Below are 24,846 nucleotides of genomic sequence, written 5' to 3'. Positions count from 1 at the left end.
CCCTTATTCCTCGGCTGGGATTGTGTAGAGCCCTTTGAAGCTGCACTGAAACTGGAATTTGGACCTTCAACTCGTTGGTAACTGTTAAAGTCCACTATATGGAGAAAAATCCTGGAATGTTTTCCTCAAAAACCTTATTTCTTTTCAAATGAAAAAAGAAAGACATAAACATCTTGGATGACATGGGGGTGAGTAAATTATCAGGAAATTTTAATTCTGAAGTGAACTAATCCTTTAATGCTTTTGCATTCTCTCGCGTAGGCCTATGTTTTGCGTTCCCCCGAGAAACTTTGCATTCACTTGCAAAATGTTTTGCATTCGTTGTGTTTACTCGTAAAGAACATTTGCCAGCAAATGCAAAGTTTCTTGCGGGAACACAAACATTTTGAGAGCGAACGCAAAGTTTCTCGGGGGAACGCAAAAGCATTGAAATAAAGCCTATTTTTTTCCTGCCATCTCTTGTTTTTTCCATCACCATGTCCCTTTAGGAGCTGCATAGAAATCAATGCAGGCTAGGTAATTTCTTTTCATAACCCAAACAGTTACTCAGAAATATGCATATATTAATTTTCATAATTTCAAAATGAGGCCACTGACTTTTAGAAGTCGAAGCTTCAGTGTTTGTTTTCTCGCCCCAGGATCCTTCGGAGCGGGTTTCTCTCACTATTGTGAAAGGGAAAACCCGAAATGGAGCTGGAGCGTGATTACAGAGCGTTTTGAGCAGGGAGAGGAAATCACTCCGTGCCACTCATATGTATATCCAGTCCGGTTTACAGTCTGTATGTTGGCCAGTTTTTGTCTGAAAAATAAGTTACTTTATAAAAAAATTACTTTAATAGAACTATTGTACATTAAATTTATGTTGTAGTGCTGTAGACAAGCACGGTTGTGACTACATAAAGATATTCAGTACATCAACACAGTGTGATACATTTCATGTAGCCTAATTAAAAAAAAAGTCTTTTGGACCGGAAATAAACATGCAGTTAATTCCTCGCATTAAAAAATATGTGCCTCCAAATCATTCCCTTGCATAAACAAGCTTAACAGACGGAGGAGTTCCCAAAATCATCCTCCATGTCTCCTCAGTGCGCAGCTCCCTGTGATTCTTTTCTCCTGCTGCTGCAGCTCGCGGCTGTTCAAACATTCGCGATCTCTCTCTCCTCAGAGCGTCTCACCAAGAATGTCAGCCGTCTATGTCTAGGTTTTGTTTAAAGTCTGAATCTATTCTCTTTAAGTCTGAGCTCGGTTATCAAGGAGACCAAATAGGTATTTCTCAGTTTGAATATCCTTTCAGTAAAGTCAACATCTGAGTCTTCTGTCTCTGCGCTCGCCTTCAATCAATCTCGCGCACCGCGGGCACGGGACTATCAACCGTCCGCAATCTCCTCAGTGGGAATGGATACGGTGTCTTTGCTCTCTTTTATTCGTGAATGGACCCCAAAATAGACAAGTTTGGTCGATTTATGCGTCTGTTTGTTTTGACCGTCTTTTCCAGTTCTGCGTTTTCTTGCTGGTACTAGACTGCAAACTTGTGTTTGGTCAGGCAAAGAAGGGGAAATGATGGACAAAGACGGACTGGTTGTGCTGTTAGTTTTCTTGAATGTCTTTTTCATCCATTCGGATGCGTTCAGAAGAGATACCGCAGAGAGACAGTCGAGATCCGAGGGTGGTTTCTGTCGGATTTTGCGGACGCAGACGCGGAGCGCTCGGAGAGAAGGACAGAACGAGTTTCGCCTCAGAGTTGAAGGAGACCCAGAAACTTACCAACCCGGGAGCACTTACAGAGGTTAGAGGTCACAAAATGTTCCTTTACGGTCAGTTTAAAAGGCTTTTAATGCACGCCTGTGCAAAAACAACGTGTGTGGAGTATTGTAAATATTGGTGCGTAAAGTGTCGTCTTTAGTGCATCTTCTGCAGGTAAACCAAGTTGGTTGACATTAAAATGCTGAACAGCGTTTTATGTGGGGAATATGTGTGATTATTTGAAAAAGAGTTTAGAAAACCTGCTTTTTGCAGCACTAAAACCTGAAATGTTTACCAAAGAGGATTCTCGGAGAGTGGGATTTTAGTAGCACGTTTTGTTTAAACGTCTCTAAGCTTCGTGTGAGTTTGTGTGTGTGTGTGTTAGGTGTCTCGAATTGCGATATAATATTCACATACTTGTCTGCTACAAATTAAAGTAGGTTAGACATCTACAATGTATAATTTAACAGTGTAAATTTGTGTCAAGTATAACGAGTTCCATACTGTAACACTAGAAAACATGATTATGAGCATGATTTTTTTGTTGTTGTTGTGGCAATCACATTTATGTGTTAAGAAATCACTGCTGTTTTATTTAAAACGTTTTAATTCAAACTATATATGTAATATTTTTATTCAGAACAACAAAATTGTGTAACAAATATAGAAATACATTAAACATAAGAAAACTACTCTAACAACTGTTGCGAATGTAGTTTTGTGGCACCAGTAGTACAAAAGTGTGTTACAACCTCCCTGTCTGGTAAGTCATTATATTTCTTTTTTACTAGAAACAATGAATTGTGTCATATGTCAAAACAAGACAACCTGCTGATTCAGATTATGCCAATTCTGCAATTTAACATCTATTATTATGATTTCGAACCAAATGATAAGATTTCAGAATATTTTTGTCCTTTAAATCCTTTGTTTTTACACACTTTACAACTTTTACTGTCACCTTAGGAGGATCGTGGTCATTTATGGCCTAATTTCTAACTGGTTAGACTGTTACAAATCTACTCAGTCTCCCCTACAAGTGAGGATCTGTTAAAAAACATTGTGACTGATTTGAAAAAACTATTTGCTGTATAACCTCGTGTATATTTTAATGTTTCCACAATAATTTACCTGTCAGGATAAGTTCAATACTGGTTTTAACATCAAAAGCTCCATAACCTGATATTTACTGACATTTGGATTCATGTAAGTGGCCTTCATTAAGCAGCAGATGCCTTTTTATGAGGGTTTTATGCCCGGCGTGTTTGTACATGCATATGTATTCACTGCTTCATGTGAAAAGCACTCGCACAACCCACACGCTTACACGCAAACGTATGTGCCAAATGCGAGAGCAGTTTGCGACTTGCCCTGGCACACTGTTGAGATCTGACCTACTGTTAAGCTCATTTCTGGTACCTCTGACTTATATTTTGTTCTCTCTTTCTCTCTCTCTCTCTCTCTCTAGTGAGTTTGTATGCCTCCAGCCCATCTTACTTTCGTGGCTTTACCCTCATTGCTCTGAAGGAAGGACGGGAGGGCGTCACTCCTGACGATTACGCCGGCACTTTCAAGGTGAGGGATTGCAGTGACCCTGTATAACTGCCTTGAACTGTGGCAATCAAAGATGACAGTATAATTGCAGTCTCTGCAAAATGATTTGCAGTTTATGTTGGGTTGCGTCTGCATGTCTGTATTTAGATGTGGTACATTTTAGGAAGAAAACGATCATTAACCCTTTGGTGCATGAAATATTAAATCATAAAAAACACGTTTGATTTCAAAAGAAGAATGTAATTATCTTCTTTTCCTGAAAAAAAAAAAGTATTTTGAAATAAATACGGCGATATAGAAGATTTAATTTTTGTTTAATTTGAATTTTTTCATGAATAAAAAACATTGACATAAAGAGGAAAGTCATATGGAATTATCGGTAGAGGACCCCTTAGTTAAAGTCAGCATGAAACGAAAGTTGCGATAGTCTTTTCTTCCCTATTGTGATGTGTATATATAAGTGAAACAGCTTCTTGAACAAGAAAAAATGTAGTGTGGGACTTGATTTTATCCTCCGAGAATTGATTGGATGACTGTTGCTGTGATGTCATGTGAGTGACAGGTTGCTCTGCCCTCACGCCAGTGAACACATTATCAGAGAAGAGAAGAGATGTCGCTGCAAAAGGGAGAAGTTATTTTGATTAAAGATTACGAGGACACATACGTTTAAAAAAATGATGTACACAGAAATCATTTATAATAAATATCGCATTATTCCATAAAAAACAAGAATTGTTAATTTTGATTTGATAGTGAATTAAAAAAATTTAAAAATAGAAAAATACTTTATCTATTATCTATTGTGTAGTGATGTACCACTTCATACAGAAGTCACTTTCTGTTGGTCAGCGCAGTGAATCCTGTCGAACCTGTTGAGAAGTATTTGTCGGGAAATCATTCGCCCTTACACAAAATTTCCAATCGTGTGGATTCCTATTGAAATAACTGGATTTCACCCGAAAAAATGATCTGAATGAGAGTAAATGTGACCACGCCTATAGAGTTTTAAAGGGTTAGTTCACCCAAAAATGAAATTTCTGTCATTAATTACTCACTCTAATGTTGCTCCAAACTCATAAGGAACTCTTCGGAACACAAATTAAAATATTTTTGATGAAATCCAAGAGCTTTTTGACCCCCCCCATGGACAGCAATGTCATAACCACTTTCAAGGCCCAGAAAGGTAGTAAAGACATTGTTAAAATAGTCCATGTGACTACAGTACCTTAATGTTATGAAGCGACAAGAATACTTTTTGTGCGCAAAAACAAAACAAAAATAACGACTTTATTCAACAATTTACTCTGTTCCATGTCATTCTCCTACGCTGTTTACGTAGTAAACACAGTTCAGCACTTTCAGGTTCTGTGTCAGAACGGCGACTCAGTATTGGCCAGCTCCTGCGTCAGCATCACACGCATGCGTCGTGTTGCTCACGTGAACAGCGTCGACCAATACTGAGTCGGCGTTCGGACGTAAACACGGAAGTGCTGCACTGTGTTTACAATGTAAACAGCGTAGGAGAATGACTTTGAAGAGAGTAAATTGTTGAATAAAGTTGTTATTTTTGTAAAAAAAAGTATTCTCGTCTCTTCATAACATTATGGTTGAACCACTGCAGTCACATGGACTATTTTAACAATGTCTTTACTACGTTTCTGGGCTTTAAAAGTTGCAATGACATTGCTGCCTATGGGTGGTTCAGAAACCTCTCAGAATTCATCAATATGATCTTAATTTGTGTTCCGAAGATGAACGAAGGTCTTACGATTGTGGAACGACATGAGGGTGAGTAATTAATGACAGAATTTTAATTTTTGGGTGAACTATCTCTTTAAGGATTTCAAATCCATCTTTTGCCAGAGAGCAAAGCTGAAGTTGTCTCAGACATGCTGCTCCTCATTGGTAACGCACTGACTGTCTCAGAGCCATGTCCTCTCTGAAAGACAGGACCCCTATCATTTAGTGCTCTCCACATCAAGCCGCAGTGCTTCCCAAACTAAAGCAGGAAGGCTGTTAGTGCGGCATCTCTCCCCCCAGATCTCATTAACTGTGGTTGCCGCTCTGCACTTCTTACCGCTGTGTTTTTCAGCGCTCAGATTGCCTGGCGGATGTTAGAAGACGTCCTCTGTTGAGGTCTTTAACTGGGGATTCTTTCGTCTTGACAGACTAAATTGAACGAACGAAAAAACACAATAAAGGCAACTACAAAAAGACAAGACAAAATGAGAAAAAGCTGTGGTTTTGTCCTAAACATTTATGACGAGTAATTATGTTGCAGATGTTGAATAGGAGAAATCTTTTTATACTATTGACTCTAAAAAGTAGCTTTCAAGCACATTGTTCTTGGTATTTTTTCGCTATATTTTAATTTAATTTTGGCTTTTTTCAAAATAAGACTAACACTTATATATATATTATTTACACACACAGGGCTTGACATTAATGCATTTGACAGGTTCAAATATATATTTAATTAAAAAAATATATGCGCTGTGAATTTCAGAATGAACCACGACGCTTTAATTATTTACATTCGTGCAGGTTACGTGTTTCTTCCAGCGTCTCAGAGCAGCTCCGTTCACAGTAAATGCTGTTCCACACAAACTCAGTGTCTGCGTGTGTTGTTTGTTTGGGTTTCCAATTACGAGCATTTGGGAAGGCTTATAAAGTCTGTTGCACTGTTATCATTTACATGCGTGAAGTGTTTCTCAGCAGCTCCATTAAGAAACTCCATCTCTGAATATGCTGTGAGTTTGGGTTGTTTATAACGTTCATATGGGAACGCAACGTGTGCCATTTCACCAGATTTGTTACATAAATCATTTATAAACCTACGCCAACACAGGAGAATACATCAGTATGATTCTAAATATGCAAATTGTTGTTGAGCGATTTCAAAATAAGTTTAAACCCTTGCTGTAAGTTTGCATGTTTTGATGTCCACATGTTCTTGTTCAAGAAATTACAGTGGCTGTAGCATTTCTATCATAAAGAAGTGGCCAATTATTAAAGATTAATTGGACATTTGAATTAAATGCTGTTTGGCCAATATTAAACAAGGATTTGATCATGCTGTAAAGTGTAACAACAACAATCACCCGGCCGTTGGCGCCCTCTGCAGGCATTTGTTATAATACATAATGTATATTAACAGTGTTGTTCAATAAAACCAAATGATTACTTGCTTTTTATTTATTATTTAAACTAATTATTATTGCCTCATTGTTATTATATTTGTATTCTAGGTCATTTTAATCGTTTTATTCGATTAATCGTCAAAATAATCGTCTGATTACTCAATTACCAAAATAATTGTTAGTAACAGCCCTAGATAAAACATTTCAAAATCCACTTGCATTGCTTTGCATTTTGCATCGTTTTGCACTTTCCATCAAATAAAAGAGTATTTTTCCAGTCATATATTTTGTTATTGAAGCTTTCTTAAAAATAGTGTTAAAATATCGTCTCGTTCTCGTGAACCCAGTATCGTCTATTGTCTCGTCTCATGAGCTACTTCTTCATACCCTGAATAAATCGTAATTTCACAGTTGTTGCCAGTGTAAATGCTGAGTAGCTAATAACTTTGGAAAACCACTAGCCACAGTGGCTGGTGAGCAAAAAATGTCAAGCCCTGTATATGTATATATAGAGAGAGAGAGAAATGAATTTACATTTTTAAGGAACATATTTTACTTCAAAATGAGTTCGAATTCAGAAATTTAAAATGTTCATCATTCAAGTTGTGTATTCCAGTCATAGCCTGTTTATATTGCTGTTTTAAATTGTTTTTGAACTAATAGATCAAAAAACGAGCCTTATCTCAATGACCCTTATCCGTTTTCTAATATTTGTATACAATATAATACATTACATTGTGTGATATAATGTCTAAGAGAAACATTAACGTGTCCTCTGTAGTATAATGACACCATTTATAACATGGGAATCTATTTTTACGAGCCCAAGTTTAGCAGGGAGCTTGACCCATTTATTAGGGTGCTCTTGTGTAATGTAATTTTTGCCCATTGAAAATGATTGCAAACACATTTACTGGGTGAAATCTAAGTTCATTCTACTTTAGTTTAGTAATTTGATCAATGACCCTGACCATGACCTGCATTATCTGCAGAATAAAACGTTTCTGTATGTTTGCTGTATTACATTTAGGTGTTTTAGAAATGTTTTCAGTTGCAGACATAACCTCATTCCAAGATGTTTGCTACCCGTGTTTGTTAACCGTGCCTTTCAAAATATTCATATTCATCAGTCATCATGACAGTTCATAATATACAATGCTGTTGCACTTCTTATGCTAGCACAAATTGACAAACAACTCTCGGGCCAAACCAGCATGGTTGAAATAAACATCGCGACATCTCGCCATTCGTTTCACTTAATCTCTCCAAGGAACTCCCTGGAAGATAAAACGCCCTCAATTCCTTCAGGAGACGCGGTTATTCACTCAGGCCACGGAGTTTTGTGCGTGCGAGAGAGACAAACTGAATGAGGCAGAGTTTAAAAGGGCAAACAGAAAACGGCTTTCACTGTCCCTCAGGAGCAGGGCCACACAGCCTCGCCAGGAGCCACAATTAAAACAAATGCCTCTCCTCTGTTTCCTACAACTTTCCCCCAGCTGGTTCGCAGCATTTCTGAGACAGCCACTTACAGCCCCTTTTTACCCAGGAAACAATGCACCCGGCTGCTTGGCGCGCATGGCCTCTTTTAAAATAAACACTTGGAAAGCGACTGTTGCACAGTCCTACAGCTCAAGCATATCTGTACAAAGTTTAGCCTAGTTTCCCTATCAATTCAGAAGTTTCCGGTTCACTGTTTTTTTTTCAGTCTGAACACGGTTGTGACAAGCTTGCTTGAGATGCCAAAACTGCAGCTTTTTTTTACAGAAATGAAGGACAGAACCAGAGGATACTGTGTGCAGCTTTGGGTTAGCATGAGAGTGTGTGTGAAAGAGTGGGAAGTGGAAATGGAGAGAACGAGAGAGAGAGTGAGAAAGAGGGAGGAAGAACTTAATGCACCACGAGGATGGATTTTACTCTTCGATGGACATTTGGCAGCGATTTCATTTTGAAACATGCAAACAAAATGTACTTTTCCATCCCCAGTGGAATTTTCCATCACTTGGACAACGTGATTTTACAAACTACTATTTTACAAAGTAGGAGCAATATATGTCTTTTCATGTACTTTTGTGTATTTTTTACTTATAGGTATAAAAATGTGCAAAAGTACATATGTATTGAAGAGGGGAGATTTTTTGAATATTAATTTATTTATATATGGTATTTCAGCGCAAAAACCTATGGAAGCTTGTTTTCGCCATGAAATTTAAAAAAAAAGGTAATTGCGACTTTTTATCTCACAATTCTGACTTTTTTTCTCAGAATTGTGAGATATAAAGTCAGAATTGCGAGATATAAAGTCAGAATTGCGTGATATAAAGTCAGAATTGCGAGATATAAAGCCAGAATTGCGTGATATAAAGTCAGAATCGCGAGTTATTAAGTCAGAATTACGAGTTATAAAGTCAGAATTGCGAGTTATAAAGTCAGAATTACGAGTTCTAAAGTCAGAATTGCGAGTTATAAAGTAAGAATCGCGAGTCATAAAGTCAGAATTGCGAGTTATAAAGTCAGAATTGCGAGTTATAAAGTCAGAATTGTATGATATATAGTAAGAATCGCGAGTCATAAAGTCAGAATCACGAGTTACAAAGTCAGAATTGCGAGTTCATATCTCGCAGTTCTGAGAAAAAAAGTCAGAGTTGCATGAAAACTTACAATTGTGAGAGAAAAAAGTCAGAATCGCAATTCTGACTTTAGAACTCGCAATTGTGAGTTTAAATCTCACAATTCTGAAGTCAATTCAAGCTTCCATAAAAACTTGCACCTTATTTACTATCCTTTCGAAATCTAATTTTAAACAGACATTGTGAGTATTTAAATTTGCTGTCATTCTTTTTAGCATAAAATCACCATTGACTTTTTAAATTAGGCTAATTATATCACTTCTTTTCACAAAACTCAGTACTATTTGCTTGACGCAATTAACTTTGCGCTATTACTGCCTGCGGGGAAAGCAAATAATTAAACAATTATATTAAAAATGGATGTTTAAATTACTTTTTTAGTTATCATGGTAAAAGTAATTCATCAAATGATGACCAAATGACATAGAAGAGCATTATAATCGGGCACACATTCAACATGTGTATGGATTGCAGTGGTGCATTTTTCTCAATTATTGATGTTTTTTTCCCAAAAGTTGGTTATCCTAGATGTTAAGCATATCAAAATGTTTCCTCATGGGTTAACATGAACTCCAGGTTTAAGAAGCACAGAACCATCAGTTACAAATATTTGTCTTCTGCACTCAAAGATGTTGAAAAGACTGTCATGTACAGTTAGTCATCTTGGCCCACAGATGAAATTTGATCCTATAGTCATCCCTGAGCTCATTTACAGTACTAGTTTGCTATCTAGTTCGAAACTGTTGCGTCATTAGTCTAAAAAACACCCGAAATCAATCAGACTCTTGCTGTTTTTGTTAGCTGATAAAGGACTAGCTCCCCCCTCCCCTGATGTGTGGTTTCATTGTTCAATGTTCCACAGATCATCGATGAAACTGACACGCAGTTCATGACTAACTGCCCCCCGGCCGTCACAGAGAGCATTCCCAGAAGACGCACAAGGATACAAGTGTTCTGGACAGCGCCACCTTCTGGCAGTGGCTGTGTCACTCTCAAGTGAGTTATTATGTATTGTTTGTCTTTTATTTTTACAATTATCGTTGGCTTGGATAGCAATAAATAAATGAAAATCCATGAATTTGGGCTGATAGATGAACGTTCGTAGTACTGAATTGATATATTGTTGAATAAATGGAAAGAAAAACAGAGAAAACAGGGTACAGTCTCAGCCTCTATGCCGAGTTTAGTGTCTAGAATACAATACTGAGTCTAAGCACTTGTCTCATTTAGTCAGTGTTTTATCAGTCACCTTCTTGGAAAGTATTGAAGTATTTTTCGATCATATTTGAAGCTGAGTAAACAGAAATGAATTTAGGACCATCAATAGAAGATGTGATTATGATTGATTGATGTTGGGCGGTTATTGTATGTTAATCTTGAGCCATTGAAATCGCCCTTGAGAGTTCCCATCATCTATTGTAGGCTGCGGATCAAAGACGATTTTGAAAATTAAGAACCTTTAAAAGTTTTTACATATTCTGAGCATTCAAACAACATCCTCCCATTTGAGTTTCCTTTGCATACAGTAAGCGCACAAGCACGCTACAGTGGTCTTCAACCAAACAAAATATGAATGATGTGTCAGTGTTGTGGTGTCAGTGTTTCCACTCCACCCCCTCATGCTTTCATGCCGTCTTTTGTATCTTTATCTCTCTTTCTCCCACTTCTTTTGAGGACATAAACAACTTTAAGTGTGTTTGATGCATTAAAGACATCTGAAAGTCTCTCTCTCTCGCTCTAGCTGTACATGATGCAGCGCATTTATGCATTTTTCCACGTTATGGGTGCCTACCCTCAAAAAGCTTTCCAACAACTATGACTTTCTGGAAGTCTCTCTTTGCCACTCTGGCCTGTTTACACCTGGTCTGAACCAGTGAGGTCTGTAATACCTGGAGAAAGCCATCCATTAGCATTCTAGTTCATTTTAATGGGAAGCATGCATTTGAAATCTGCGACTTTTGCTCATGGACAACATTTGTTTTTGAGCCAATCACCTGAGCCCTTAACCTAAAATGGCTTCAGATATGGTAACGCAAACTCAAAGAGTTTTGTTCTTGCATGTCATGCAAGCAGGTTTGAGGTTTCGCAAGAACAAATGAATTTTGTTCTCGCATACCATTCAAGCAATTTTGACGTTTCGCAAGAACCAGTGAGGTTTGTTCTTGCACGTCAAGCAAGTACAGTCGTGTGATTGTGTTTCTTCAGAGGACTTTGTTCGATTCATATGAATTGCTTTTGCAATGTCTTTATGAACTTTTTGAACTTTTTGTCAAGGTTTTAGAGGAATGGACTTTCAATGGAGGGACTGAAATCTTTCAGGTTTCATTAAAAATATCTTCATTTGTGTATCGAAAATGAATGAAAGTTTTGACGTGAGGGTCAGTAATTGATAACTTTAAATTTTTGGGTAAACTTCTAACATAATCTCATGGCAATTCGTAACTAATTGGTGGTTAATTCGTATGACGTTGTACAATCTCATTTGTAGGTTTTCATACAATCAGTGTTTCCATCCAAAGTTGCGAATTTAACTTGAATTGCAAGTTATAAAAAAATTGGATTATCGCATAAAACATTTGCGAATAAAGCGTTTCCATCCAGTGAGTCGAAGAGAATATCGTCACTTCCTGATAAACTGGTGCTAAATATCAAGAAAAGTAGGAGAAGCCACTGTATAATATAATTTTCGTATATAATAAATTACTTGCGCCTCAGAGCACACAGACGTAAGGCGATAAAGTTATCTTGCTTTCGGAGGAGGATTCCTGCTGTCTGGGAAAACAGTCCTGAAAGACAGTTCTGGAAGGTAATTATACTATATCACTTTAAAGACGGACTTTTTTTATGCATTTCAGAACAACCAAAACAGCATGTTTGTTGTTTTCTTGTCAGATAAAGCATTTGTAGCATGTTTTCTTGTCAGATAAAAAAGTGAAGTTTTGCGATATCCCAAAATACGCATAAAAATAGGTGGATGGAAACATAGCTAGTGACTGTTATGTTTAGGGGTGGATCATGCTTACCTTTTCTAAAAATTGTACGTTTCTGTCACATTGTACGAATTCATACAAAATCGCCACCTCATAAAATAGTTACATTTTGCCGTGAGATTGGGTTGGAACTATCCCTTTAAACCCTTTGTTTTAGCACAGTTGAGTAGCAGTCCTTATTTTGAATACTCTCACACTATTTCATCTGGTTTGCAGGTGCTTTGTAAATAAAAACATTTTTTCTATTTAAAATGATGCATCCTAAAAGTGATACAACTGCCTAAATGAGCCCCCAAATGTGTTTTTACTTGAGTAAAGCAAACTCTACTCCGAAATTAAATTGATGTAGAGACAATTAAAACCTTCACAGTGGGAGTATTTATGAGCTCTTCCTCCTGGCAGTTATCTCATTCTCTCCTCTTTCTGTCACTTACACATTCATCCCTTTTGTCCTGTCTCTCTCCCCCTGTCCTTTCTCCTGTCCTTTTATTTTTTTACTTCTTAAAAATGATAGTAATCTCTCCTCCACCTCACCCACAATCCATATCACCTACCCATGTCTCATCGCTGCCCTTTTACTAACTCAAGGAAATATTGTTGTAGATTTTAATTTATTTATCTATATTATAAGGGCAGGGATGTCTGTTTTTCTAATAAACATTTGCTGGGAAGCATCTGCTGTGCCAATGTGGTGGATCTGCTGTCACTTCGCCTTGGCATGTCAGAACCGTGGAGACATTGCACCTTGTAGCACCGGGCCGAATGCCAGAGCTCAGGCTCGAAGCACAACTGGCAACGGCGTCCAATGAACATCAAATAAAAGTGCAATTACTTCTGGAATCCCTCCAGCACTTTTCTAGGGAAATGTCAAACAGACCAGGGATTGGAAGGAAGTTTTGATCTGGATTTTGTTTCCTTTGATTCTTTGGTGCCATCAAGCTGTGGAAGGCAGATAAGATGCTGCAAACATAATGGTTTTGTTGAGCTTTGGGACTCTGGAGATAAATGACTTTCAGGTGTTCAAATGAGATGATCAAGACCAAATAACAACAGAGGAGACGTCTTAAGAAGTTTTGAGAAGAATGGATCAAGTCTTGAGCAGTCACACTTTGTTGCCGACTGTTTTCACACCAAACATGAATATTCGTATTTGGTGGCGCAAGCGCACTGAAACTTTCACTGCCCACAATAGAGTAGAATCCTGAAAATGCCTCTAAATTAAATGTTTGAAGTTTATGAACCCTTTTGAATACAGGCATAACCTGTGATTAGCGAATTATCACATAAATATTCTACAAACACCCATACTTTTTCTCTGTAAGAGACCAGTGATTTTTTAAATTTAATTTATCACCACTTCAGTAGCGCAAAAACACTTTATGATTCAATTCCATTTACTTTATTTATTTAACCTAACAATGAAATTTGTTTGAAATTAATTTTATTTCGCATCGCATTTGCTGTGAAAGGGCCTTGAAGCGGAACAGCATTCTATGTCAAATAGGATGTTACTCGGTTTTGCAAAGCTCAAATGAGCCCAGAATCCATCATATTGCAAACACCTTCACATTTTCATAAGGCCAGCACCAGATTCTCTTGTAAGCCACCCACGTAAAACATGTGGGTTTATTCTCAGAAGGGCATAGCATTATAGACAGATCTACCATATGTCATATCCTTGACTGACAGCAACGGCAATAGGCTCTAGTGGGACAGTACCAGGACTCAACATTGATATTCCACATGGGTCGATCCAAGCCGAGTGTGGTTAGGTCTCTGGGGTACTCCATCAGGAGCAGGTTTAAAGGAGATTCAAACCTCCACCAACCCTCTGAACATGGACTGTACTCTTGAATACATTTGCTTTTTCTCTGACTCTTCAGTAGATGTCTCTATATGTCTTCATTTTAAAAGCCGAACTGTTTAAAGCATTCAGCATGCTGACTGAGATCATTGAAATATACTCTCAGATAGTAGCATTATGCAATTGTAGCATTATGCGCTGAAGCCTTTGTTAAAAGATGCATCGTCTGTTCCCACTACAAAACAATTTTGAATGTGATAATGGTGGTACAGTAAATGTAAAACACACAGAACTATATCTAAAAGACAGATAAAAGGCACAAAAAGTTGGGTGAACATTTTAATGTCTTCATTACAGGGCCAGTGTTGTGCAGCGAAGAATCATTTTCTTCCAAGATGAGGGCTCACTTACCAAAAGACTGTGCGAGAAAGGTAATTTTAAAGCTGGGTTTCTCATGCACATCCCTATGATAGCATCTACAAAATCTGTTTTTTCCCCCTCTTGGCATGCTAAGTAAACAGACTTTTTTTCCTTTCATCTGTTTTTGAAGTTTCTATATAAAATGTGTGTTGTAAATGGTTGTGTTTATGCATGCCGTGTCAGTTTGTGTTTGTTTAATGTTAGCATAGTGTGTGCATAAGTTAAATGCACATGTGCATTGATTTGTGACATGAAAGTTAAATAACTATCTTCTTCTGAACGGCTTTGCAGATCCAGTTGCGACTACTGAAAAACCCATTCAAGAATGCTGTGCTTGTGGAACAGCCAAGTATAGAGTCACTTTCTATGGAAACTGGTCTGAGAAGGTGCATCCCAAAGACTACCCAAGTAAGAACAAGCCATTTGTGACACATTATATTGCCATAAAACATTATTGTGAGGTACATTGTGCCAGGGTACTGACTTTAATACACATTTATTGCTGAACAATATCATCATTTTGCAAATTTCGGTACCTTACCCTGTATTGCAGTGGTTCCCAACCTTTTTTCCAGGAAACCCCTATTTTAACATTCAAAATCCTTAATGATTTTTAACGATCCTTAACCATTTTTAAGTCAAAATTATTATTTTATCAGCTCAATGAATAATTCTAGATACCTTATTATCTGAATTGTTTAGATTTTTAGAATGCACATTAGCTTATTTTCCATGAACTTAAAAAAAAAATGTGTTCTGAGTTTCACAAACAAAAAACGCAGTCAGGCTGAATGAAAATGTAAATCCACTTTCTGTCAGTAGGTGGCGCTTATGGAACAGCAGAAATAGAGCTGTTTCCCTGGTAACCTCTGTAAACAAAGAAGCTGAGCTTATAAACACTATGCATTACACAGAGGGAAGAAGATGAAAAGAAAATGCCATCAAAACTTTTCTTAAAGGGTTAGTTCACCCAAAAATGAAAATTACCCCATGATTTACTCACCCTCAAACCATCCGAGGTGTATATGACTATCTTCTTTCAGATGAACACAATCTGAGATATATTTAAAAATATTTTGAAGCCCACAAAAAATGCATCCATCCATTATAAAAATAATCTATACGGCTCCAGGGGTTAATAAAGGCTTTCTGAAGCAAAGCAATGGGTTTTTGTAAGAAAAATAACCATATTTAAAATATAAACTAAAATAACTAGCTTCCGGCACACGGCCTATGCAAGTCGACTTGTGCCAAAAGAGTGACGATATGTTTTCTGTGTGTTTTTTATGCAGCTCATGGTTTTTTTATAACAATAAAGGATGTTTATGACAAATGATAAGCAGATTTAGTGTTCAATCCATTATAAAATTACAAAGAATGCATGTCTGCCCGTTATCAAATCTAAACCCACTTTAGATTATTACAACAACGCGATGATGGTTTAAAGTGCGTTTTGAGTAAAGATTAATACAAAATATAAATTTTGAAATGTAGCTTGATGCTAATTGTACCTCTAATTATATTTTATGATGTATTCTTGTAAGCATTTTAGATAGTTTGTGTTTCTAATGTAGTACCAAACTTTATTAATCTTAATTTAACGCTGTATATTATGAAGCGGACGATGTTAAGCCATATACGAGACACATACTTGAGGACAAATGCACTGTTGATCGGCGCCACCTAGCGTGCAGGCGTGAATTAGCTGAAGATGATCAGTCGTTTTGCGTTTGGTGTGAAAGGTCCGTTCTTCTGCGATTCGCCTCGCTTTTTCGCATCGCGTTCACTGTGAAAGCGCCTTAAATCATGGGATAATTTTCATTTTTGGGTGAACTGTCCTTTTAAAACCCATTTATTGCTGTACAATATCATCATTTTGCAAATTTCGGTACCTTACCCCTGTACTGCATTTACAGATTTTGACAATATCACTGTTTAATTTTGTAATTTGTCTAAAATAAAACATTTTTATTTGCTAATTTTGATGCCACATTTCAAACTTAAAGATTTGAGCAAAGTGCATTGCAGAAAGAGTGGGCAGAGGTGGGCAGCAATATCTCTTTCCTACAGCTTTAGCTCTCAGGGCTGGTTTGCTAATATAGCAGTCAGCAGGAGAGCTGGTTCATTACCTATGTGTGTGGCAGCAATGATCCAATCTGTTATTTACTGTCTGGCAAACAGGCAAGACGACTGCCTGGGCCACGATACTTTGTAAGATAAGAGATGCTTGGGCGGATGTTGTCAGAGAGCGCACTGCTGCTAGTTAATAGGTCTGTGGTAACAGACATTGATGTATGCGGTAGGCTCTTTAAAGAGAGACAAGTGTAGAAGCTTAGATGTGTGAAGATACACGCTAGAGAACAAGTTACTTCAGAAGAGCAATTAACTGGTAGGCGATGTTGGATTTAGCATTGAATAAAGCTGCAGCTTGAAAGATCAGTTATTTGTTCACCGCTGTTGTTTCTGCCCCAAAGGACGTGCTAATCATTGGTCGGCTCTCATTGGTGCTTCTCACTCAAGAAGTTACGTGTTATGGGAGTACGGAGGTTTCGCCAGTGAAGGAGTCAAGCAGGTGGCAGAATATGGATCACCCGTCAAAATGGAGGAGGAGATTCGACAAAAGGTAAGTGCAGCGAGCTGAGATATCAGGATCAGACTGACTTACTTAAAAGCTAATGTTGAAGTAATTGCTCGACTTTCAGACCAAGATTCGTCTTTTTCTTGGGATTATCAGCTATTTACCCAGCAAAGATTGTTTTTTTAAAAAGTTCTTTGTTGGCCAGGATTAGACTCATTACATTTTCTGATGCATTTCTCAAGATGCTGTTTGTTTAGAATTATTTTAAACCTTGAAAAACTAGTCAAAAGGGACGAATCTGAATGAATCTTTTATGTTAATGAACAAATCTTTTTTTAAGCAAACAAATCAGTGTTTTTGAACACATCTTTTGAATCGTTCTCTTTCACTAATACTGAAATGTTTTGTTCACTGAAGTCTCTCCCATGTATAAGTGCTTTGGTTGCTTCATAGAAGTCGACCCTAGTCGATAAAATGGAGGAAAAACTAATCAATCAATTGTATTTTTTGTGGAGAAAGAGCTTATTGGGCTTAAAAGCTATTTCTTTGTCATTTATCAGATTTGAAGACATGCAAAGTTTATTAAGGCATAAAAAGACTTGTTTTGGCCATGAATGACTCAGTGGTTGATTCAGTGACTCATAATAGACAAAAAGTCATTTGTCCCAGACTAATGATATAATCCACAGAAGGAATGAATCTTATTGATGAAGGGAATCAAAAGATTTGAGTCACTGGGATGAATCAAATTCCCCAGCACTAGAAGCAATGCCCTTGCTGAATTTTTTCATCTCTAATAATTGATCTCAAGTTTTGTCAGCACCCACAAAATCAAATTCCATTAGCTGACTTATTGCTTTCACTCCATCAAAAGTTGCTTGGCACTCATTTTACGTTTCTGAAGTTTTGCACGCACTCACGGTGTCGGAAATAACATGTCAAAGGTTGATCAGTTAACGGAGGGTTCTGTCAAGCATCTTAATTAAACACATTAGTCAGTATCAGCTAATCTTCACATTGCTGTAATTTAATGTTCATTTCCGCCTTTTGAAAGACATGTTAACAATTGCATGTCTGAGACTGAAGGTCATTTAGCAGCTTTGTTAGGAAGGTGTGTGCAGTATAATTCAGTGCTAACACGACGCTCTCCATGAGGATTTTAAAGGTCGCCTGGGAAAGGTTCATACCCTACATGTTCCCATTTGTCTTTTACACAATGCATCCTAGGTGGATTTGAAGTGCACATCTTGACACATCTCAAATTGATGAACACAGAATCTCTTCTATTTCACCCACATGCAAATAGGGAAGACATTTTGTTTTGGACAAATTAATTTCTAATTAAGTGTTGGGTGTGTTAGCCTAGTGGTATACCTTGCCATTCCTTGACCATATATATTCGTGTGTGTGTGTGTGTGTGTATATGTATATGTATATGTATATGTATATATACATATTTACAATCCGAATTTCTGGAAATGTTGGGAGGTTAAATTTGAATAAAATGAAAAGTAAAAGACTTTCAAATCACATGAACCAATATTTTATTCACAATAGAACATAGATAACATAACAAATGTTTAAACTGAGAAATTTTACACTTTTATGCACAAAATGAGCTCATTTCAAATTTGATGCCTGCTACAGGTCTCAAAAAAGTTGGCACGGGGTTAACAAATGGCTGAAACAGCAAAAAAATTTGAAAAGATTCAGCTGGGAGAACATCTAGCAACTAATTAACTTAATTGATATCAGGTCTGTAACATGATTAGATATAAAAGGGATGACTTAGAGAGGCAGAGTCTCTCAGAAGTAAAGATGGGCAGAGCTGTGAAAGAGTGCGTAAAAAAATTGTGGAATACTTTAAAAACAATGTTCCTCAACGTCAAATTGCGTAGGCTTTGCAAATCTCATCATCTACAGTGCATAACATAATCAAAAGATTCAGAGAAACTGGAGAAATCTCTGTGCGTAAGGGACAAGGCCGAAGACCTTTATTGGATGCCCGTGGTCTTCAGGCCCTCAGACGTCACTGCATCACTCATCGGCATGATTGTGTCAATGACATTACTAAATGGGCCAAGGAATACTTTCAGAAACCACTGTCGGTAAACACAATCCGCCGTGCCATCTGCAGATGCCAACTAAAGCTCTATCATGCAAAAAGGAAGCCATATGTGAACATGGTCCAGAAGCGCCGTCGTGTCCTGTGGGCCAAGGCTCATTTAAAATGGACTGTTTCAAAGTAGAAAAGTGTTCTATGGTCAAACGAGTGCAAATTTGACATTCTTGTTGGAAATGACGGATGCCATGTCCTCCGGCCTAAAGAGGAGGGAGACCTTCCAGCGTGTTATCAGCGTTCAGTTCAAAAGCCAGCATCTCTGATGGGTAGCTTGCATGTTTTGGAAGGCACTATGAATGCTGAAAGGTATATAAAGGTTTTAGAGCAACATATGCTCCCCTCCAGATGACGTCTATTTCAGGGAAGGCCTTGTGTATTTCAGCAGGACAATGCAAAACCACATACTGCAGCTATTACAACAGCATGGCTTCGTCGTAGAAGAGTCCGGGTGCTGAATTGGCCTGCCTGCAGTCCAGATCTTTCACCTATAGAGAAAAATATGTCAAACACCAAAACTCCAGATTACTCATACACTCGATGCCCAGACATCTTCAAACTGTTTTGAAAAGAAGAGGAGATGCTACACCATGGTAAACATGCCCCCATCCCAACTATTTTGAGACCTGTAGCAGGCATCAAATTTAAAATGAGCTCATTTTGTGCATAAAATTGTAACATTTCTCAGTTTAAACATTTGTTATGTTATCTATGTTCTATTGTGAATAAAAAATTGGCTCATGTGATTTAAAAGTTTTTTTTTATTTTTCATTTTATTCAAATTTAAAGAACGTCCCAACATTTATGGAATTCGGGGATGTAAAATATATATATATATATATATATATATATATACTCACACACACACACACACACACATAATATTACTTAATATTATATTTAATATTATATATAACTTAACTTAAATATAAAAGGATAACAAACTAAATGACGAACAGGTGTATTGATTACATGAGTGTCCATGGTAACTAAAGACTGGTGGGATACAACAACAAAGGAAATAGGTAACTGAAGAGAAACAAAGTCCATGAAAATGAAACGAAACACAGACAGAATGTGACATTTACAAAATAAAATTGAATTATTCTTTATTTATACAAAGATTTGTATATAAATAAATATTATAAACAACCATATTTTGGAGACAAATTTGTACCCAGAAGTGAGCTAAACCTGACAAAAACTCCAAAAACGCCTTTTGGGGACATTCTCATTTGTAGAGATGGCATAAAAATAAAGTAAATACGGTTGGTTTGTTTGTTTTATTTGTAAAAAATGCAGAAAGTTTAATCTTCGTATTTAGATAGCTAAGTAAACGTGTGTGTATAAACGATGTATATGATATTTTACTAAATCAAGTACACTTCTGCATCATAGCGATATCAAAATGATAAATATGATTAACTTCTCAGTACTTAGATCATAAGATGCCTTATCAGTTTTTTCACTTTTCATTTTTCACATGTACCTGGAAGGTCTTTGTTTTTCGTTGATTGTCTTGGAACATGGTTGACGAATTTACCCACGAATATTGATTCATGCTACAGGCACTTTCATGCGTTCAACATTTGCTTTGTTTGCCATTGCAAACAATTACATTACAATTACAAGTACTGTCTACACAGTTATCGAACCCAAAAAAGAATCACAATTACTTTAAAACAAGTTCAACAATGAAAAAAATCAATATTACAAATACAAAGACACATAGTGCAAGACAGCTGTCGAGTGTCTATCATATTCCAAAATTGATTTTGTTTTCTTCTATCTTGTCCATTTATTTTACAGCTCTTTTTTGCTTTCAGGGCTTTTTCCACATGCTTGATCTCCGTTCTGATACTGTTGGTTGGTTTTACCTGACATGATCATTCATCTTTTCAGATGGTGCGGACGCTTTGTAACCCTAGTGAGGGTGAATCTGTCTACAGGGGCCCTTTGAACTGATACGCTTTGCAGCTCTGTTTTTTACTTAGTTTTTCAGCTTTTAGCAAATTGGAAAATCTCAAAAGATTTGATGTGCGCTATGCTGTTTGACTTTAAAGAGACCATTTACTCAAAAAAAAAAAAAAAAAAAAAAAAAAAAATTAATTCTGTTGTCATTCACACCCTCATATTGATCCAAACCTTTGAAGTGTGAAATTCAGATGATTAGCACAATGTTCATGCTGCTCTTTTCCATATAATGTAAGTGAATGGTGAGTAGAGGCTGTCAAGCTACAAAATCATCATAAAAATGGTCATTTATGGTACTTTTTGGTACTTCATGACGGCCACCATTTACTTTCATCGAAAGTGAATGAAAAGAATGAAAAGAGCATTACGAACATTTTTCATTTTTAGGTGCACTATTTCTTTTTACATTTGTATTGCAGTATACTTCTGATAATTTTAAAGCTTTTAGCATAAAATGGTATTTCAGACTTTTTTAGCATATAATTTTCCCTGCTATACGGCAAGACGAAGCAGAGACATTGCAGCGCTACAACCATCCTACTGTAAAATCAGTCATCAAAGCCTTTTCCAAAAACCATCACAGTCATTTACTGTCATTTTTGGCAGACATCATTTCACCATTAGGCACATTGCTTTCGGGAAGGCAATCGCAGAACATTCTCAGCAGAAAAGAGCCGTGCGGATAAATATTTCAGTTATAGATCACGTAGAGTCTCTTCTGAATGCAAAAATGCGACAATAGACAGGAGTACAGTAATACATACGTATTCAACACCATTGCAGAGAAGCTCACTAGTTTTCTTTTGTAAGTATGGACTAGCACACTCTCCTTCTGTTTTTCATTGAAATCTTGACCTTAAAATGAGGGGAAAATAATCCTATAATGAGCTAACGCTTATAATAGGCTAAAACAAAACAGCTTTGCATTAAGCCAGAAATATCATTCTAGTGATAAATTATACTATTATCTTGTTTACGACTGCTTGCACAATGGCTCTACCTTTAAAACTTCAGGTACTGGAGTACCACAAAGTCAAAAGGTCTTTTAAAAGCTGTAATTTTCTTTCCCATAGCTGGTGCATGGACAGAGATGTAATCTGTTTCTAGTCTTTTTTATATTGCCAGGCCACAGAATTCAAATCATCTTTTCCCCTCTTTTTTATGATGATTAAAATATGTAATTTTCGTTTCTCCCATGCAGAGTCCCCTGGTGAGTTTTGACCTTGAGCTTACGGTCCACATTTCCACAGACACCTTTAACTTGGAATAAAAATTTGGAATAGCATTATAACATGCTTCAGTTAGTTAATGAGGTAGATGTCATGATTACCGAGGTGTCATAAAACTGACTCTATGAAGGTCAGATGGTTTTTATCCGAGGAAAGCCTTTGGAAGATCTCAGACATTAGCAAACACAATAAGTCAGGAGGTTCTGAGGCAATTTCTTAACATTTGTTGTTCCAACTTAGCTATGTCATTATGAATCTTATTATCATCTCATCTCGGTGATGATATATTTATCCCGCAATCTATCAAAAGCACAGTGTGAGGCAAATGGGAAAGTGAATGAAATGTGCTTTGAAATGAAGCAGGACAGGATGTTTAGTGCTTTTGGAGCACTACGATGTACATAACTGTGAAATTTCCATTTATACTAACAGTATGGGTGCTCTCTATTTACATGCTAAATACGCCACGAGAATCTGTATTGTAATGTTAAGGTGGGTGTTTGCTTGTGCCTCTTAGCAATCTCAGTTAATTAGTGTCTGTATGTGCTAATTAAACACTGCAGCATTGATATGAATTTGATGTTTAGATTTTGCTGACCCACTGAACATGATGTGCCTCATTCCTTGCGTTAATTATCAGCTAAAGCTGGCAACCATTTAGTCAGAACTGGTTTTTGGTCTATATCCCTATGATACTATATATAGTGCTGCTGCCAAAACACTGTATTTCATTTGTGATTCTATCATTGAGTAATTTTCGTTGCTTCGTAAAATTAAAGGGTTTTTTCATCCAAAAATTAAAATTCTACACCCGTAAGACCTTTGGAACACAAATTAAGATATTTTTGATGAAATCCGATGGCTCAGTGAGGCTTCTATTGCCACCAAGTTAATTTACACTTTCAGTGCCCAGAAAGGTACTAAAGACGTATTTAAAACAGTTCATGTGACTACAGTGGTTCTACCTTAATATTATAAAGCGACGAGAATACTTTTTGTGCACCAAAAGAACAAAATAACGACTTTTCAACAATATCTAGTGATGGCCGATTTCTAAACACTGCTTCGAATCTTTTGTTTCGAATCAGCGGTTCGGATCACGTGTCAGACTGCTGAAATCATGTGACTTTGGCGCGCCGAATCACTGATTTGAAACAAAAGATTCGAAGCGGTGTTTTGAAATCGGCCATCACTAAATATTGTTGAAAAGTCGTTATTTTGTTTTTTTGGCACACAAAAAGTATTCTTGTCGCTTTATAATTTTAAGGTAGAACCACTGTAGTCACATGACCTGTTTTAAATATGTTTTTAGTACCTTTCTGATTTGAAAGTGTAAATTAACTTGGTGACAATAGAGAGGCCATCGGATTTTATCAAAAATATCTTAATTTGTGTTCCGAAGATTAATGAAGGTCTTACGGGTGTGGAACGACATGAGGGTGAGCAATTAATGACAGAATTTAAATTTTTGGGTGAACTAACCCTGTAAGGTTGAACCACTGCAGTCACGTCGACTTTTCTAACAATGTCTTTAGTACCTTTCTGGACCTTGAAAGTGGTGGTTATATTGCTGTCTATGGACGAGTCAGATACCGCCTGGATTTTATCAAAAATATCTTAATTTGTGTTCAGAAGATGAACGAACGTCTTATGGGTTTGGAATGACATGAGGGTGAGTAATTAATGACCTAACCCTTTAATAAAATATTGATTTATTTTAAAACAAAATCTTACTGACCCCAAATGTATGTATGTAAATGTGTGTGCATGTCATTTTAATTGCATATATATGTATCATCAATTTTAATTGCATATATATGTATCATAGTTGTTTGTCATATTAAGCTGGAATGGAGAAAGCATTTTAACATTGAAAAAAATTACACCATTCAGCTTCAACTAATTAATTCATTTGATGCTAATTCTTAATAAAGAGACTATATTTTTCTCTTGAGTTCCACAAAAAAGAATTGCAACTAATTTGCATTCTTTTGAAAGTGTTAATGACAGCAATTTTGAATTTGAACGTATGCACATTGTGTTAGCCTGAGATAAGTTTCTAGCACAGTTCCTCATTAGCATTGCAAGTCATCAACAAAACAACAAATTTCTTCCATTGCGGTGTTCAAACTAGCAATTAAAGATGAAGTCAGTCCCCATGGAAACTATATTTAGAGTAGACAGACACATTTTTGCTTATTTCTGTTATTTAACTTCTTATTTCTCTCTTGGATGTGTCCTGCCAGATCCAACGGAAGACCACTTTAGAGTAAAAAGCGCCAAAGGGACTGTAAAGAGTCATCTTAGGCTCGCCGTTTTGTGCCTGTCTCCATCTCGAGCTGCGATGACAACATTCCTAATGCCTAATTCCCGCAGGCTGAGCTTGTGGGGCTTTGGATGGTATCCATCGGATTCTTCCACACGTCACAAAACTTCTGCTCGCTGGGCCCATTGTCCGTTCTAGCCCGACCTGGCCCTCGCACTGTTTAGAAAGATGTTTCAGTGCTTTAGCTGAGAACAATTGTCTTGTTTCAGCCGACTGGCAGGTTTCGGGTTGCCTGTCAGCTTTGCTTTGGATGCTGCACGGAGAGATCGGCGTATGAAAAACAAAGCTAATGCTTCTTCTGGCGGTGGTTCCAATAGGCATTACCGATGTGAAAAAAAG

At 37.0% G+C, this 24,846-nt stretch overlaps 1 protein-coding gene across 2 annotated transcripts in view; it reads left to right on the top strand.

Moving 5' to 3' along the window:
* Positions 1 to 1,080: 1,080 nt before the first annotated feature.
* The window catches only part of spon1b (spondin 1b), a 77,261-nt gene continuing 53,495 nt past the window's right edge, over positions 1,081 to 24,846 (top strand). For both annotated transcript variants that reach the window (XM_051884576.1, XM_051884575.1), the window contains exons 1-6: positions 1,081 to 1,789; positions 3,215 to 3,321; positions 9,930 to 10,063; positions 14,219 to 14,292; positions 14,573 to 14,689; positions 16,756 to 16,904. In XM_051884576.1, coding sequence (XP_051740536.1) covers positions 1,561 to 1,789; positions 3,215 to 3,321; positions 9,930 to 10,063; positions 14,219 to 14,292; positions 14,573 to 14,689; positions 16,756 to 16,904 — 810 coding nt within the window. In that variant the 5' untranslated portion in view covers positions 1,081 to 1,560. The remainder of the gene's footprint in view (positions 1,790 to 3,214; positions 3,322 to 9,929; positions 10,064 to 14,218; positions 14,293 to 14,572; positions 14,690 to 16,755; positions 16,905 to 24,846) is intronic.

Source organism: Ctenopharyngodon idella, chromosome 24 (genome assembly GCF_019924925.1).
Source record: "Ctenopharyngodon idella isolate HZGC_01 chromosome 24, HZGC01, whole genome shotgun sequence".
In the NCBI taxonomy this organism is placed as follows: domain Eukaryota; kingdom Metazoa; phylum Chordata; class Actinopteri; order Cypriniformes; family Xenocyprididae; genus Ctenopharyngodon; species Ctenopharyngodon idella.
The sequence above is the reverse complement of the archived record's forward strand: the minus strand, read 5'-3'. Positions and strand labels throughout refer to the sequence as shown.